The 15,616-nt window shown below is 32.3% G+C and overlaps 1 protein-coding gene across 1 annotated transcript in view; it reads left to right on the forward strand.

Annotated features, from left to right (window-relative positions):
* Positions 1 to 15,616, forward strand: part of LOC108910232 — a 75,468-nt gene that overhangs the window by 36,891 nt on the left and 22,961 nt on the right. The window contains exon 4 of the mRNA XM_018714786.1: positions 10,282 to 10,464. Within this exon, the coding sequence (XP_018570302.1) occupies positions 10,282 to 10,464 (183 nt within the window). The remainder of the gene's footprint in view (positions 1 to 10,281; positions 10,465 to 15,616) is intronic.

A 15,616-nucleotide genomic window follows, 5' to 3' on the forward strand; every position in this document is an offset into this window, starting at 1 on the left:
CACCCTGTATTTAATAACAATAAACAACTATTACATGGGTTATATGCTCTGGCTAGTATTCAATTATATGTGCTAAATCGTTAAATACATATAGGATCATTCGTCGATCGAACACACCAGACATATACTGGTTTCGGACTTGTTAGCCCTCATCAGTATGCCATAGGTGCGACAACTAACGAACATCCAACTGCTTAAATTCCTTAAACCCAAGAAAGGAGTAAGTACAAGTAAAAGATGAGAGCTACATATGTGCCCACTGCCCAATGCACTAATTGCTCAAAAAAAATTGTTGCAAAATTGCTGACTTCATTTATTATAATACAATTTCTCTATTGAGAACGGGATATCACTATGAAACGTTGGTGGTATTACACAAGACTTAAATTCTATAAAAAAATATGAAAAAAGAAGTTTTAGCATTTTTGAAATATCTTCATTAAAATTTCTACGGCTTCCTCTTCACCTTACTATTCCTATCCGGCAATGATTTTCGACAATATTATCCTGTTACTAACCTACTGTTATCCACATCTAGTTTATAAACTCAATGTTCAATTGTTCACATGATTTTTAAGACAAGTGTTGCGGTTTGGTTTGAACATTTTTATTTACTAATGTAACAAAATCCGGGACATGTAGTCATTTATTTATTAGCTCTCGGAACGGATGGGCAAAAAATAAGATATTTCAGTCGACACAAATTATCGGAGGGTTAATGGTTTTCAAGTAGTAGGTCGCCAAGACCGTCCTTCGGGGAAGGCCACCCGAAATTTAGCAATTTTTTTTACAAGTTCGCTTAGAGTCAGGGCCATATGGCAGTCATCTATTGCGTCTGGGAGACGCCAGTGTAAAAACCCTTATTTCTAATAAAAAGAAAAGTATATTAATGAGCTGGTTTTTCGGCGAATTTTCCAAGCTATAAGAGTAGATTAAATGAGATCGACTAATCCGCCCCGTATTTGCTACACGGAGTCACTAGGGGAAGGCTAGGGTTAATTATAAGTAAGTTTAGCTTCAGAATTATTGATATAAATGTAAGTCAAGTCAATTAGGTAATTATCAACCTAATATAGTTATACCAGCGTCCCGATATTTAGGTTCTCGCCAATAAGACAAGAACCGAAACTTCTGGACCAAAGAAATGGGCGTGTCAAAGCGAAGTGTGGAATTCGAGAAGGATCTGCAAGTAAGGCAGTTCTTCCTTAGGTTCCACATTGAGCAGTCGACTTAATTTTAGAGTCTCGGGCTAATTAATTAAAAATAATGGATAAAGTTTTTCCAAATTTTGTATGAAGCGCGCATTCCCTGAATCTCGATACGCTGTCGCGTATAAATAAATTAATAGATAATGTTGTTCGAGCCGTTTTGTTGTTATTTTGTTTGTTTGTTTTGTTTAATGTTATTAAAACCCTTCCTGGAAGTTTTGGTGTTTCTTTTGTTTCTTCCAACTTCAGTGTCACCCTGTATAGCCAGCCACTGGATTACATTCCACGTAAGCGATGAATGGTAAGTGCTTGGAAGTAATTCTCTGAACATACAACATTTCTAAGTTCTCACGTATTGATTAAAGTATACTGATAATAAACTCCCTATCGAGAATTAAACAGATAATTAATTAAAGGTAGGTAATTAAAGAAATAACCCCTCAGGTTACACTAACGAAAAGTGCCTTATTACTTTTAACTAAATTTAACTATAGATGTCGTATTCTAAATAATTTCCTTGACACATCACAAATTCGTAACTGGTGAGCGTACATGAATGTATAAATCTTCAATATGGACAGCGGTTCTCCAAATGTTGCACCTTTTTAAATAATGAATATACCTGTATGTTTGTAATTTTAAATTACTTTTTTCGACTTCATTCGCAGCGCAAGTTCTACTAGTAGTTAAAATATGTGTACACATTTAAAATACATCCTGTATTTTTTCTATGCTACAAAAAGGTTCCCAAATCTCTGTTTTGCGTACTCAGGACACATGAATTGTTATAAAAGAAATTAAATGGATAAGAAATAATAAAAAAGTATATACATAAATCTCTTAAAACAAAATTGTAATTAAAAGCCCAGAAATTGTATCACATTAGCAAAATGTGTTTTAATTAATTCGCTACATAAACTGTTAAAGTTATTTCCCCATCTAAGTCTTAACAAACTGCGAAGTATATTCCTGGACTGTTTTCATTACTGAAATTGTATCAGAGTCTGTCAGAATAAAAAATAGTTTTCGCGCAAACTTCCTAATTAACTCGTAATTCCATTTATGTCTAAAACAGTAGATAAGCTGGTACTAATAAACGCAGAGCAAACTATCTTTATATGTTTACATAATTGCTCTGATTGTAAATATTAATTTACCCAGGGACGGTGATATTAATTCTAAAGGCGCAGCGAAGCACGATAGAAAAAGTTTTTATTTTATTTCTAGGTAATATTTGAACTGAAACTAAATTACTGGCGCGGAAAGTGAGAAAACTTTAGTGGAATTTTAAGGTGTAATATAAATTACTACAAAATTCAATTTCTGCCACGACCAAAGTTGCGAAGCTTGAAAACGCGTCCGTTTATATTGATTGCAGCAACAAATCTCTGAGAACACTATAAAAATATTAAGTTGCATGAGATATATTACGAATATTTGTTTCGCATGTTATATTTTACATTGTATAGCTACTGTTCGAAAAATCTCCTGAGGATATTGAAATTAAAGAATGTCATATGCTTAACTTACACCACAGCAATTTTTCCATTGTGTAAAAAATTGTACGACTAAAGAGAAAAAAGCACCGATTTTAAAAAATATTTCCGAATGATCAACAAAATTATGTACAGACATTTAATAATTTAAAAACAAAACAAAAAAGATGCAGACAACGTTACATTAAAAATATTGCTTGCAAATAAAAAAATAATCTGAAATTTTATCAGATTTGAATCTCATAATTTGCAAAATGAAGAAATTCTTAAATTACTTTTTCTTAGTTATGCGTTAGCGAAAATGGTTATATCCAATAATATTCATGACGAAATATTCGATTTACAAGTTTCTGAACTGCATAAAATATTACGATTTTATCACAAAGCATAAATTTGACGTAATAATAAAAAGCTGAAAAAAATAAAAAATTCAGAGTTTAAAATTTATTTTTTGGGGTTCTTTCCTGCTAGGAAATAAACTAATTTATGCCATATTAATAATTTCTCAAAATTAAGTACGCCTTGAATATTAAAAAAATGTATTGTCCTGAAATCGTTCGGAAATGTCTACTTTTTCGGCCGAATTTCAGACCTCAAAATACCGTATTCTAGTATTTTAGTTCGTTGCTAAGCAACCAACAGCAAACAGTACTGCAAAGTTAACTTACCGTTTTTTTATCTATATTTTATATCAACATCAAAAATACATTATTTTCTAAAATAACATTTAATAACATATAAAATGTTAATTATAACTATTTGTTTATACAATTTTTAATATAGTTATGTTGCAGTTTGTACAACTATTAAACATTGCCTGAACTTTACTCGAAAAGTCGGCGACATTACTGCTGTTAATTATTTCTTCTAGGACAATATTATTACTATTAGTAAATTTCTCTTTTTCTTCAAATATTTTATCTGCTTTGTCTTTTGTAAAAAATTCCTCTATATATTCTTCGGCAACGTTTGAAGATTTCCATCCCCCATGTCTCTTTAATGCAATTAAATCTGCCCCAGCATTAACCAAATGGTCGTAGAGAATCGACGAAAACAATGTCCTGTGTATTCAACAGCATTTGGCAAATTTAAAAATTTTGTTACAATTTGAGGAATTTTACCTAACCGATGTACTCCTACTAGTTGCCTGCAACCTTTCCCATTTGAAAATTTAAAGAAAAAGCGATACCTTACAACGGCATGCAACATATTATCTATATCAGTTGCCTATAAGTTTCGTTTATCACACACTGTCTCGATTTTTTCTTATTATTATCCGGTATTTTAATCAAAAGCTTTCATCCTAAATCATCTATATCATTCAAATTTAATTGATACAGTTCATCACGACGACATGCACCGTCAACACCAAACATTAAGGCAACGTAAAAACGAAAAACTAATAACTAGATATTTTAAAATTTTCACATCAAATGTTCCTTATTCATTAAATATACAGGGAGAGTCATTAAGAATGGTATATTGTTAACGTCAAAATATAGTGATTGAGCCAAACATGCCTTAATCAATTATTGCTCCTTTTCGTTCTACAGGGTGTTACAGTTGAAAAAAATATTTTCCTTTTTTATCTATATTTTAAGTATGTATGGACCGATTGTTTTGAAAATTTGTAGTTTTACGTTTTTTGAGGAGGCAAATACGAATATGCAAATAGTGTTGGGGTCACGTCTAGGGGGTGTACTGTCCTGTCAATGTAAAAATATGTCTAACTTTTATATTTTTCAATTTTGAATTTTTTAACTAGAAATTGTATTCAGTGTTCGGAGTCGCTGAGGCCACGTGACGAATGACGCTAGAGACTACAGTTGTACAGTTGTGGTTGAATGTACTATAACTTCAATATTTTTTGTCTCGGAAACTATAAGGATTTTACAAAAAAAAAATACGATATTGATTCCATTTCTCATGCTGCATCTATTCCCAATTTTTTTTTGCATAAGTTGTGAATCACCCTGTATGTATTTACAAATAATATAAATTCTAAGAAAAATTGTAGATTACAGCAAATATTTCACATAGTTTCCCGAAAATATATACATTTAAATATAATAAAATAATATTTACAGCAAATAATTTCATTCAAAACTATATGCTCATTTGATCCAAATAGGTACCTTTTTTTGCGCGCACTTTCAATTTTAAATGCTTTTTAATACATTTTAGCACATAAAGGTATGAAAACAAATGTGACATTACAACAATAAATAAACAATGATTTCATAAGCAATTAGATTGTAATAAAGAAATGTTAGGTATGCATTAATAAAAATTTCTTAGTTCATATTAATTAATGTTGTTTGCGATTTCAGAAAATGGTATGTATACCTCTTAGTAAAAGCACATGCCCGGACTCAACGCTTGTTTTGCACTATCGTCCGGGAATGTACCTATTGCTTTTATTACTAGGTACACAATATACTATTCTTTTCCCAGTAATGTGCCCTTTCCAGAAAAGATAAATTAAGAAAAGTTGTTTGGACATGATAAGTTTAAATTATACAGGTGTGCAAAATTTCAGTCATATACCTATTTACAAAAATATAAATTTTGCCTTATTTTGTAGTTGTCTAATAAGAAAATGTTAAAAATATTTTTACCAACAAATAATAACAATATCTGAATTATTTTATTCACCTACATATTTCTACAAATTTTTTCGAGTTGAAAGGTGCTCTAATCTCAATGGGAATTTATCTAGAGATCAGACAGGTAAAAAAATGAGACCAACATTAGCGATCTATTTATGAGGCTTCTAGTGGTACTCACGCCTACCACTGGTTTATATGTTTGTAAGACAACACTAGTTTTCACTTCTACTTAGATAAATCAGTGGTCAAAGTTTTACTAGTCTAGATCAAACATCCTCAAAGATATTTTAAAAAAAAGATTATATTTTTCTCTAATTTCAACACCATGTATCTCGAAAACGAAGCACACTACGACCCAGGTTGATATGAAACTTTTTATTCAAATATAAACATATAATACCTAAAGCACATCTGAAATACTATTTCCAGGTTGCGTAGTAAAAACGAAAACGATTCGCGTTCCCCTTGCGAATCTTTTATTCATTTATCTATTAAGTAGCTAGTCAGTTTTCAAATCACGTTGATATATTGCCGCTTTACCCACTTTTGTATTATACCCTGCCTCACAAACGGAAATCTAGTTCAAGCTAGATGCATAAAAACACGCCGGAACCAGAGTGGAAAACTTCTATTTTAAAACAACGCCCTATTATATTTGACGCAAATTAAATAACAAAAGGATTGCGAGAATATGTGGTCCAATTTTGAGGACGGAACGTGTGGCAAAATAAAAGAGGAGAACAGTTTCATTAACGGCTTCAGTTAAATAGTCTGAAAAAAATTTCTTAATCAAGTTTAATGATATCAAAAAGAAAAAGAATAATATACAATAACGAGTTTTCTATTACAGAACAATTTTATGAAAAATTTAGGTTAATTATAATTGGAAAGAAATAGTATGAAATCTTTCAAAGAATTGTACGATGATTTTTACTATTTTCTGTAATTATTATGTTTTAATAAAACGATTAGTATTTTCGATTTATTTAATTGTATCGCAAGTATATGAATGAAAACTTTCACTTTCAAAATACTCAAATACATCGAAATTTTAGTATTCCTGGTATCGCTATTTCTTCCAGTATCTCCCGTGCTTAATATAATTATATGTATATAAATTTATATTGTTCGAGATCTTTAGTACTTTTATCTTCAGAAATACTTAAAAATCATCTCCCTTTATTATTGGAACATGCTAGAGACTATCCTGTATATGTCGGTGATATTTTACTCAAAAATAAATTTATATGCTCTATTGTTACACTTCCTATAAGAAAAAATGACTTATACAGTTGTGAATTATGCAGTTGTTTTGTGCGGCATTTTGCTTTCATGTTATAGGCTATGTGCTTTGCAGCAACAGACTTTGTTCAGCTTAACTTCCGGGAACAATCCCCTAGGGGGCTTGTTACAAACTTCTTGACACCAAAAGTTAACCTTGGTAATAATCGCGTAGGATGGTCAAGGATACACGCGAACTGAATATTTATTGGAACCATAATTATTATATCTTGAAGAAATAACTTGAGGAACTAAAGTACAAAATTTTTATTAAAAATTCCATCAAGAGTAATCAATAGCGTTTCCAGCATTAATAGTTTTATATTAAAACTTTGTTGTTTATTTATTTATTTATGTATTTATTTACTTATTTACTTATTTAGAAACAACTGCCTAGACAGGACAGAGCCCAATTACAAGGCAGATATAATACGGATTAAAAAAACAAAACAAATACAATTTACCTTAACATATATAGGTAAAACATAAATCCAAAATACGCTTGTGAACAGAAAAAAGAAAAAAGAACGCTTCTACGTCTATATAAATTTTACCGTAGAAGTGGAAGTTGCTATGGACAACTGGAGGTAAGTGAGGTAACTTACCTCCCTAGGGAAAAAAGAGATTTCGAGTTATTATAAATGCATATTTTATGAACAAATAAATAGAAATATTTGATAAACATTACATTTTATTATTTATTATGAATGATTATTTATAGTAATTGTACAGTTATTACATTTAGTAACATTTATAAATTAATTATTCCCCTCGCGTTTACTAATTGTCACATTTATCTCAAAATGATTTGACCGCTCCATTTCAGTCACCGGAGGCTCAATATTATCTGACTGATCCATTAAAACAGCATGATGCACCATACTACTGGAACCTGGAGTTGAAGTGTCATTATAAAGAATCCTGTTGGCTATTTCATTTTTGTTAGGTACCTACTTAAATTGTCAGCAACATAACTTTCTGCAATTGTGGCTGATGAATCAACTCCTGTATTAGCCAGTAACGTTACCGATGTTCTTCGGAATGAATGGCCTGTATATGTTTCAGGATGTTCTAGTTTCAAAAACTGTGCAATCTTATTAGGAATCATAGAAAGGGTATTCTTGCCGACTGGTTGGTTGTAACATCTACCTGCGTGCCAACGCATAAAAAAGCGTGAAATTTCAGTTTTAGTTTGCAATCTAATCTTGATATATGAGAATTTCTAGGTGAGAAACAGAACCCAGACGAGAAGTAATTGTAAACGTACGTGATATTACCATTTTTAGAATCTGGAATTGTAACTACGATAATGTCATCGAAACTTTTGAAATTGACGTTGTCCAAAGTAAGTTTGCATAACTCAGAACGGCATGCTCCTGCAATGCCTAAGACCGTGACTACCTTCATTAGCAAATATGTGTTATCGGGTGTAGTGCGTAAACGAGAAAATCGTTGACTTGTTCTCTTGTAAAAACGACTTTTTAGGTGCATAACCGTCATTCTTACGCTTCAAAAATGCTCTCAGCTTGCGGTATTTTGATATATCCACGTTCTTCTCTATGAAAATAGTTGACTTAATCATTGAGTATTCACTCCACAAACTCGCCGATGACTTTAAAGTTCTTGACTTCTCTATAAAATATGCTAGCAGTGATATTTCAGAAACACCAGTATTTTCGTTCTGACAACATTCTTTGAAATTTCTATATGCTCGTCCTCAGCGCACTTTCGACTTCTCGGACAATAAAATATAAATAAAATTCTCAGGCAGCATTTGCTGCTCTTTCTATTTGAAAATCATTCATTTATAAATAATAATTCAAAACAAGCAAAATTGCAACTTTTATGCAGCTTTGTTTATAAACACCTCAGAAACGACAAAGTCCAAACAACCAAAGCGATTTTGCAAGGTTTCGAATAATGTCAAAATGAATTGATTAAGAAATATCAAAAAATGAAATCTAATCTTTATTTCATGAACCATAATGAACTGTGGGAGCAGATAAAACGTTATACACCACGCAGCAGTTAAGTATAATTTACCTCCTACATGGTGTAAATAACTATTAAATAAAACATATACCAATTTAAATTTTAAATTTAAAACACATACCAATACTAATTATTGTTGTTAACGTCACTAATTACACAGGTCAACGTTTTATCTAGGCATGTGCACGGGAATCGAAGATGGTATTCTAGGGTTTTTGGGGTCGCTGATTAGGCTCCATCACGTCAAGTTCAAGTTCAGTTGAAGGTCAAACTGTCAAAAAACCTTCCAAAAATCTGAAAAAATGCATGGACTTGTTTTTGAGGTCGCTGAATCCGAATCCGGTGTGTATTTTTACTTTGCATGCATCCTCGAGGTCATTAGAGGTCATTCAAGGTCATCTGAAGGTCATCTCATGGTCATCTCAAGGTCATTTGAGGAGTTTTTGACACGAAAATGCTAAGTACCATCCGAAAAATCTGAAAAAATCATACGTTCGTTTTCGAGGACCCTGAATCTGAATCTGAGGTCAGTCGACCTCATTTCAAGGTCATTTGAAGGTCAAATGGTCAAAAAACCTTCCAAAAATCTGACAAAATTCATGGACATGTTTTTGAGGTCGCTGAATACGAATCTGGTATTTATTTTTACTTTGCATTCATCCTCGAGGTCATTCAAGGTCATCTCAAGTTCTAGTTCTGTGAGATTATTACCATGTTATGCATTAATGAGATTTATACCAGAAAATATTATTTGGAACATGACTGTAGAATCCACGTAAAAAACCTCAAATGACCTTGAATGACCTCAAGGATGCATGCAAAGTAAAAATAAACACCGGATTCGTATTCAGCGACCTCAAAAACATGTCCATGATTTTTTCAGATTTTTGGAAGGATTTTTTACCATTTGACCTTCAAATGACCTTGAAATGAGGTCGACTGACCTCAGATTCAGATTCAGGGTCCTCGAAAACGTACGTATGAATTTTTTCAGATTTTTCGGATGGTACTTAGCATTTTCGTATCAAAAACTCCTTAAATGACCTTGAGATGACTTTGAACTTGACGTGATGGAGCCTAACCGACCCGCTCATCGTAATCAGCGACCCCAAAAACCCTAAGATACCATCTTCGATTCCCGTGTACAAACCTAGATAAAATGTGGACCTGTGTTATTAATCCTCTAAAATGCCTCCTGACTACAATTTAAGTTTAATATAAAATTATAAATGTTAGAAAAGTTCCTCAGTAAGAACTAAATCTCCAAGAAAAATTTACTATACAGGGTGTAGAATATTCAGTTGAAAGTGTGTTTAGTTAAAATTTTTCCTATTTTTCACCCCCTGAAAGATAAATTGTTACCAATGATCCTTTTTAGTTAAAGGAAGCCAAAAAAAAACAAATAAAAATGCTTTAACTCGCATTGGGATAACTATAAAACAAACAGATACCTACATGTACAAAACCAATCAGGAGATCAAATAGCTAAGATAAAAAAGACAAATCGTCTTTTTTTTCAAAGGAAGACGACAAAAAATCGGGAGAGACTCCAAAGAAAATATCACCCTGAACATTATTTTGAATATGCATACATTGTCTGTCAGTCCTCAAAAAAAATGTATAGAATGTTATCAATATTCTACACAATTATTTCTGTAACACAATCTCCCCTAACAGGAAATGCACGTGTTTCAGGCTTCCGGGGCCCTTGAAGAGCACCGAAGGATGAGGGAATACCTCAGGAGGATGGAACGCGACGGAGTTCAGCGAGTTAAGATGTTTCTTGTGATCACGGCGGCTTACGTCCTTTTTTGGGGACCACTATTTTTTGTCACTCTCGTCAACCACCCCATCGTAGGCAACCCCTTGGGACACGAGGTACGTTGGTACATTATATGCATGCTTGAAATTCAGACAGCAGTATTCAAAGGATAGTTGAAATTAACAGCGAGTGTAGAACTTTAGAAGTTACAAGAGATATTTATCTAGATGACTGATTATAATACAATGTTTACAGTCTATTGTCTTCTGTTTTTTTAACGGTAGTAAAAAGTTATTCATCTATTTTGTTACGTAAAAAAAGAATTTTAACTTTTCATTCGAAAAACATACCGGCTCCGGCGCCCACTATTGTAAAAATTTCACGTCCAGTATTAACGTCCTTCACATAATTATTCCTCAATTTTTTTAAGTAAAAAGAGCTATCAAGTATTCTTTTTCAATAATGTAAATAAATTGAAATGTGGACTATTAATTTTTGCGAAATTTTGAAATAAGCTTTAAATTTTACTAGAACGATAAATATAACAAGATTTAAATAAATATTTATTGATTCAGTGCAAAAGATATTTCTGAGCCAGACAAGTCCGTAGATATAAAGCAATGCTTTGAGCAGGTAGTCACTGAGTATGCCATTTAAAAATATGACATAAGTATAATATTATATCTCACCATCACTCAAAACGCGTCTGCAAATAGACCAAATAAAGATCCAAATCATTTGTCGGCCATCTCACCTATGACATACTGACGAGAACTAATAAATTCGAAGCCGATCTATATTTGATGACTCTCCTGACATATAATCTTAGCTATTTACTAGATATCTAGGTGTAATTTAATGCCAGTCAAGGCATGTAGCCTGTGGAGTAGTTGTTCCTCAAAATATTTTTAGTTATAAAGTCATACCTATGACATATGATATATCTCATAGTTAATCTTCTTATTGTAACTTCACTTAATAATAGGTCATTCGATGTGAGACTTTATACTATACAGAGTGGAAAGTTTAAATGGAACAAATTATGTAACTTAATAAATAAAGGTTTGTCGCAAAATTCCTGAAACACGTGAAATTTTATTTTCAATGGGGCATATTACAAAGAGGTTTGTTTATTTTTTTTAATTATGTGAGAAGTTGCAGCAACCCCCAACTTTTTTTACAATTACCTATTTTTTTGTTACTTTTTATAAGCAATGTGTCAAAAATAAAGAAAATAAGGAAATGTTTACTGAAGCTTCTTTAATGGATACATTTTTTACTTACTCGATAAACCACGATAACAATTCCATACCTTATCACCTGCTCGCGTGTTTTGATCAATTTTTTGGTACTTGTTTGCACTTCAACGTGTACAATAAAAACCAAAAATAAGAAAATGCCCTATTTAGCCGAGACGCATCGTATCGAAATTTTAATGATGATCAGGTTTAAGGACAGAAATCGAACACAGGCTGAAGACGCTCGTTTGTTTGCTGAAGCTCATCCAGAAATGTCTCCAATTGATCGAAGTACGAATAGCAATATCGAAACTCGATATCGGGAGTTAATCTACGTGAGGGATGCTCCTCGACAAAGGTCTTTAAAAATCGAGGAAGAAACCTGGTTGAACATGTTGAAAGTTGAAGAAAATTCTATTAATCCAGTTAGGTATATAGCTCGCATCGAGAGTGTCAGTCACACAACCATTTTAAAAATTCTGAAACAAGTAAAAAAGCACCCATATAAGATGCAAAAACCTACACGAGCTTAAAGAAGATGAACCTGATCGACGACTCGACTTTTGCGAACGATTTATGATTGAAAATGTAACCGAGCAAACATACCTAACTAAAATAAACTGGTCCCTGCCTTAGCGGTTTTATTCTCCAATAATTTGGTTCCCGTATTTTTTGACCAACGGATATGGTTTCAACAAGACGGGGGCCTACTACATTTTGCTCAAAATGTACGGACCTATCTCAACGAAGTGTTTCCGACTAGATGGATTGGAAGAAGGAGCTCAATTGAATGGCCAATAAGATCACACGATCTTACCCCATTAGATTTCTTTTTATGGGGATATCTAAAAAGCAAAGTTTATGCTACTAAACCAAACGACATCGTTGAGCTTCAATAAAGAATCATGGATGAAATTAGGCAAGTAACGCCGGAAGTGTTACAAAATGTTCGAAATGCCTTTTATTATCGATTATCGGGCATTGTCAGTAACAAGGTGGAGGGCACTTTGAAAATTTTTTTCATTAAAGTAGCTTAATAATATTTTATTTTTTCCCACAATTTGCTTATAAAAAGTTTAAAAAAATACGTAATTACAATTAAAAAAGCTTTCAAATAAAAAATTAATCGACCTACCCTTCCATTTAAAAAAAGTTGCTGCCAATCCCCACATAATAAAAAAATAAACACACCTCTTTGTAATAATATGCTCCATTGAAAATAAAAATTGACATGTTTCAAGAATGTTGCAACAAACCTTTATTTATTAAGTTACAGAATGTATTCCAGTTGAACTTTTCCACTCCGTATATAGATCGTAATGAATGTACTCAATAGATGCTAAAGTGCTTTTTATTCAAGTAATCTTCGTGTTACATTAGTTGGCATAGTTGTCTAATAAATCTAATTCCTGCTACTTTTATAGACATCTATGTATTTTTAAATTATTAGAAGTGAAAGATGTTTTTAAGCAAAAACACGATAGCTCCCTAGATAGCAACAATGGCGCTACCACTGCAAAACGGGAAGTCTCCTGTCGCTTGCGACATAAAGTCATGTGCCGATATGTCGTAAAGGCTTATCTCGAATAGGTATATGCACTAAATTTCATTTGCTTTGAGGATTTAAAGCAGCTGTCGCATGTCTGTGCCGCATAACTTTACGTATGCACCTTCGCTACCACAATCTTAGGATAACTTTATCTTACATGTTCCTGAAATGTTCGGTACTCAACACTGAACGTGTTATTTATTTTTTACTGCTACAAAAACATTACAACAGCTCTGAACAGATACCAATCGCAAATTTAGAATTATATAAAAAATTAACACCCGTTAAAAATTATCACAAAATATGATCGAAGGTGACCAGTATTACAAGAGGTTCATCCAGAATCTAGTAATCCTTTTGCGAACAAAAGGTACTTGCGTCAAACCAAAGCGAGCTGTCAAAAATAATATTTATTTTGCCATCTTAGTTACGAGATCTGTTCAGAAAATAACCGAACTTTTTGAATTACGCGCTAATGAAAATATTTAGTGATATGCCGTTGGCAGCATTGCGTTGCGCATAACCTCCTCTGTAACCACATGTTCTTGGATTGTTGATATCTCATTTAGTTTTCGCGATATGGTTATTTGAGTGTAACTTATTTAAGTGTTAGTGACGATTCTTGAAATGTGCGATTTTCTAGAACAACGATGCAATGTAAAATTTTCTGTGAAACTTGGGAAAACGTTCACAGAAACGTTTCAACTTTTGAAACAAGTTTACGGAGATGATGTTCTCGGCCACGCGCGATGTTACAAATGGTTTTCACGATCAACTGAAGACGATCCTTAACCAGGAAGGCCTCCGACTTCAGTTTAAAAAAATAAAGTTCGGTTATTTTCTGAACAGACCTCGTAAGTTCTTAATATGCCTTTTTCCGGATGTACCTCAGGAAAAATAAATTTAATTTCAGAAAGTGATATTTCAAATTTGTATATTTAATTTTAGAAGGTATTTTGTATTGTATTTTGAGAAAATGTTAATCTGTAAATAATTTCGTTTTAAAAAACTTCAATTATATTCAGAAAGCGTAAATTGTTTTTCACGCACCATTTGTACTTCAGAATATATTAGATGCATTCCAGACAGTTGTTATACAGGGTGTTTCAGGATTAAGTCGACAAACTTTAAGGAGAAATTCTTCATAAAGAAAATAAGAAAAAAAACAAGTATACATTTTTTCCAGAGACGCTTCATTTCCGAAATATAGGACGTTAAAGATTTTTTTAAAAATTCGAATTTTTTAAATAACTTATAAATGAAGAAGGCTATTTAAGCCAAATTTGGCAAGACACATCTTCTTATAAGATACCATTTTTCCATAGAAGTAGAAGTCCCGCAAGCAACCAGTGGCGGAGTTATGGGGACTCAGACTCATTAAATTCTAAAAAAACTTAATCCGGTCCTACTGAAAATAAAAAATAATGCTGTTTTTAGATAGAACAGTTTGTCTCTGGAAAAAAATGTATACTTGATTTTTTTCTTATTTTTTTATGAGGAGCATATCTTTAAAGTTTGCTGACTTAATCCTGAAACACCCTGTATAGTTGATTTCTCAAATACATTATGTAGTACTAAGTACAGAATAGTACAGATACATCAGAAAGTTATATGTAACATTATCGTAATATTCTTATTTAAACTATTCAACTTAAAATTGAAAAACTGTTGGAAACAAAATAAATATTAGAATCTGTTAAATTACACACCAATTGATCAGAAATTACAACCAAATACAATAAATAATTTAAAATCAATGAAAGAACATAAAATGATTATGCAAACAAAAACACAAGAAGGGTTATATATGTCTTATGATTTGTTTAATTGAACATAAAGGGTTCTGGAATTGTCAAACAGGAGGATATATCAATTCATGCATCGACAAGCGTAACAGAAACTTACAGCTCAGGGAAATTCGGGATTATAACACTTCACAGTTCAAGTAATTCCCCCGAACTTAATCTGCAGAGAGAAAAGCGTGCTGCAGTCCTTCTCCCTAGATAAATAATCTCAAATTACCAGAATAGGCTCTCTAATGTTACAGAGATGTATCGCTCCAACTACAGGCGAGTTCAATAGAGGCTTATTCAGAATACAACAATTAATTTTCTAACTTTGAGGGCCTTAGTTAATAGCATTATTTATTATTAGACCTTTCCTTACATATTCTCATTTCACAAGCAGAATTGGCCCGAAAAGTCAAATGTGCCTGCTAAAATATGTATAGTCGTATATCCACTTTAATAATGTATATCTATACTCGTATGTGAAGATTGCTTATTTTGCAAAAAGTGGATGCAGAAATATGTGATGGAAGATGTGTTACATGCAATATTAGTCATTAACATTATGGTCCTATTAGTTTTCATGCTTATTGTGTGCTACTGGTGAATAACAATTGTGACATTACAATTTAATGGAGCTAGTGAATGCGCTGTAAAATAATATCACTGGATTTTGCAGTTACAGAAAATTAAT

This window comes from Anoplophora glabripennis, unplaced genomic scaffold (genome assembly GCF_000390285.2).
Source record: "Anoplophora glabripennis isolate ALB-LARVAE unplaced genomic scaffold, Agla_2.0 scaffold409, whole genome shotgun sequence".
In the NCBI taxonomy this organism is placed as follows: domain Eukaryota; kingdom Metazoa; phylum Arthropoda; class Insecta; order Coleoptera; family Cerambycidae; genus Anoplophora; species Anoplophora glabripennis.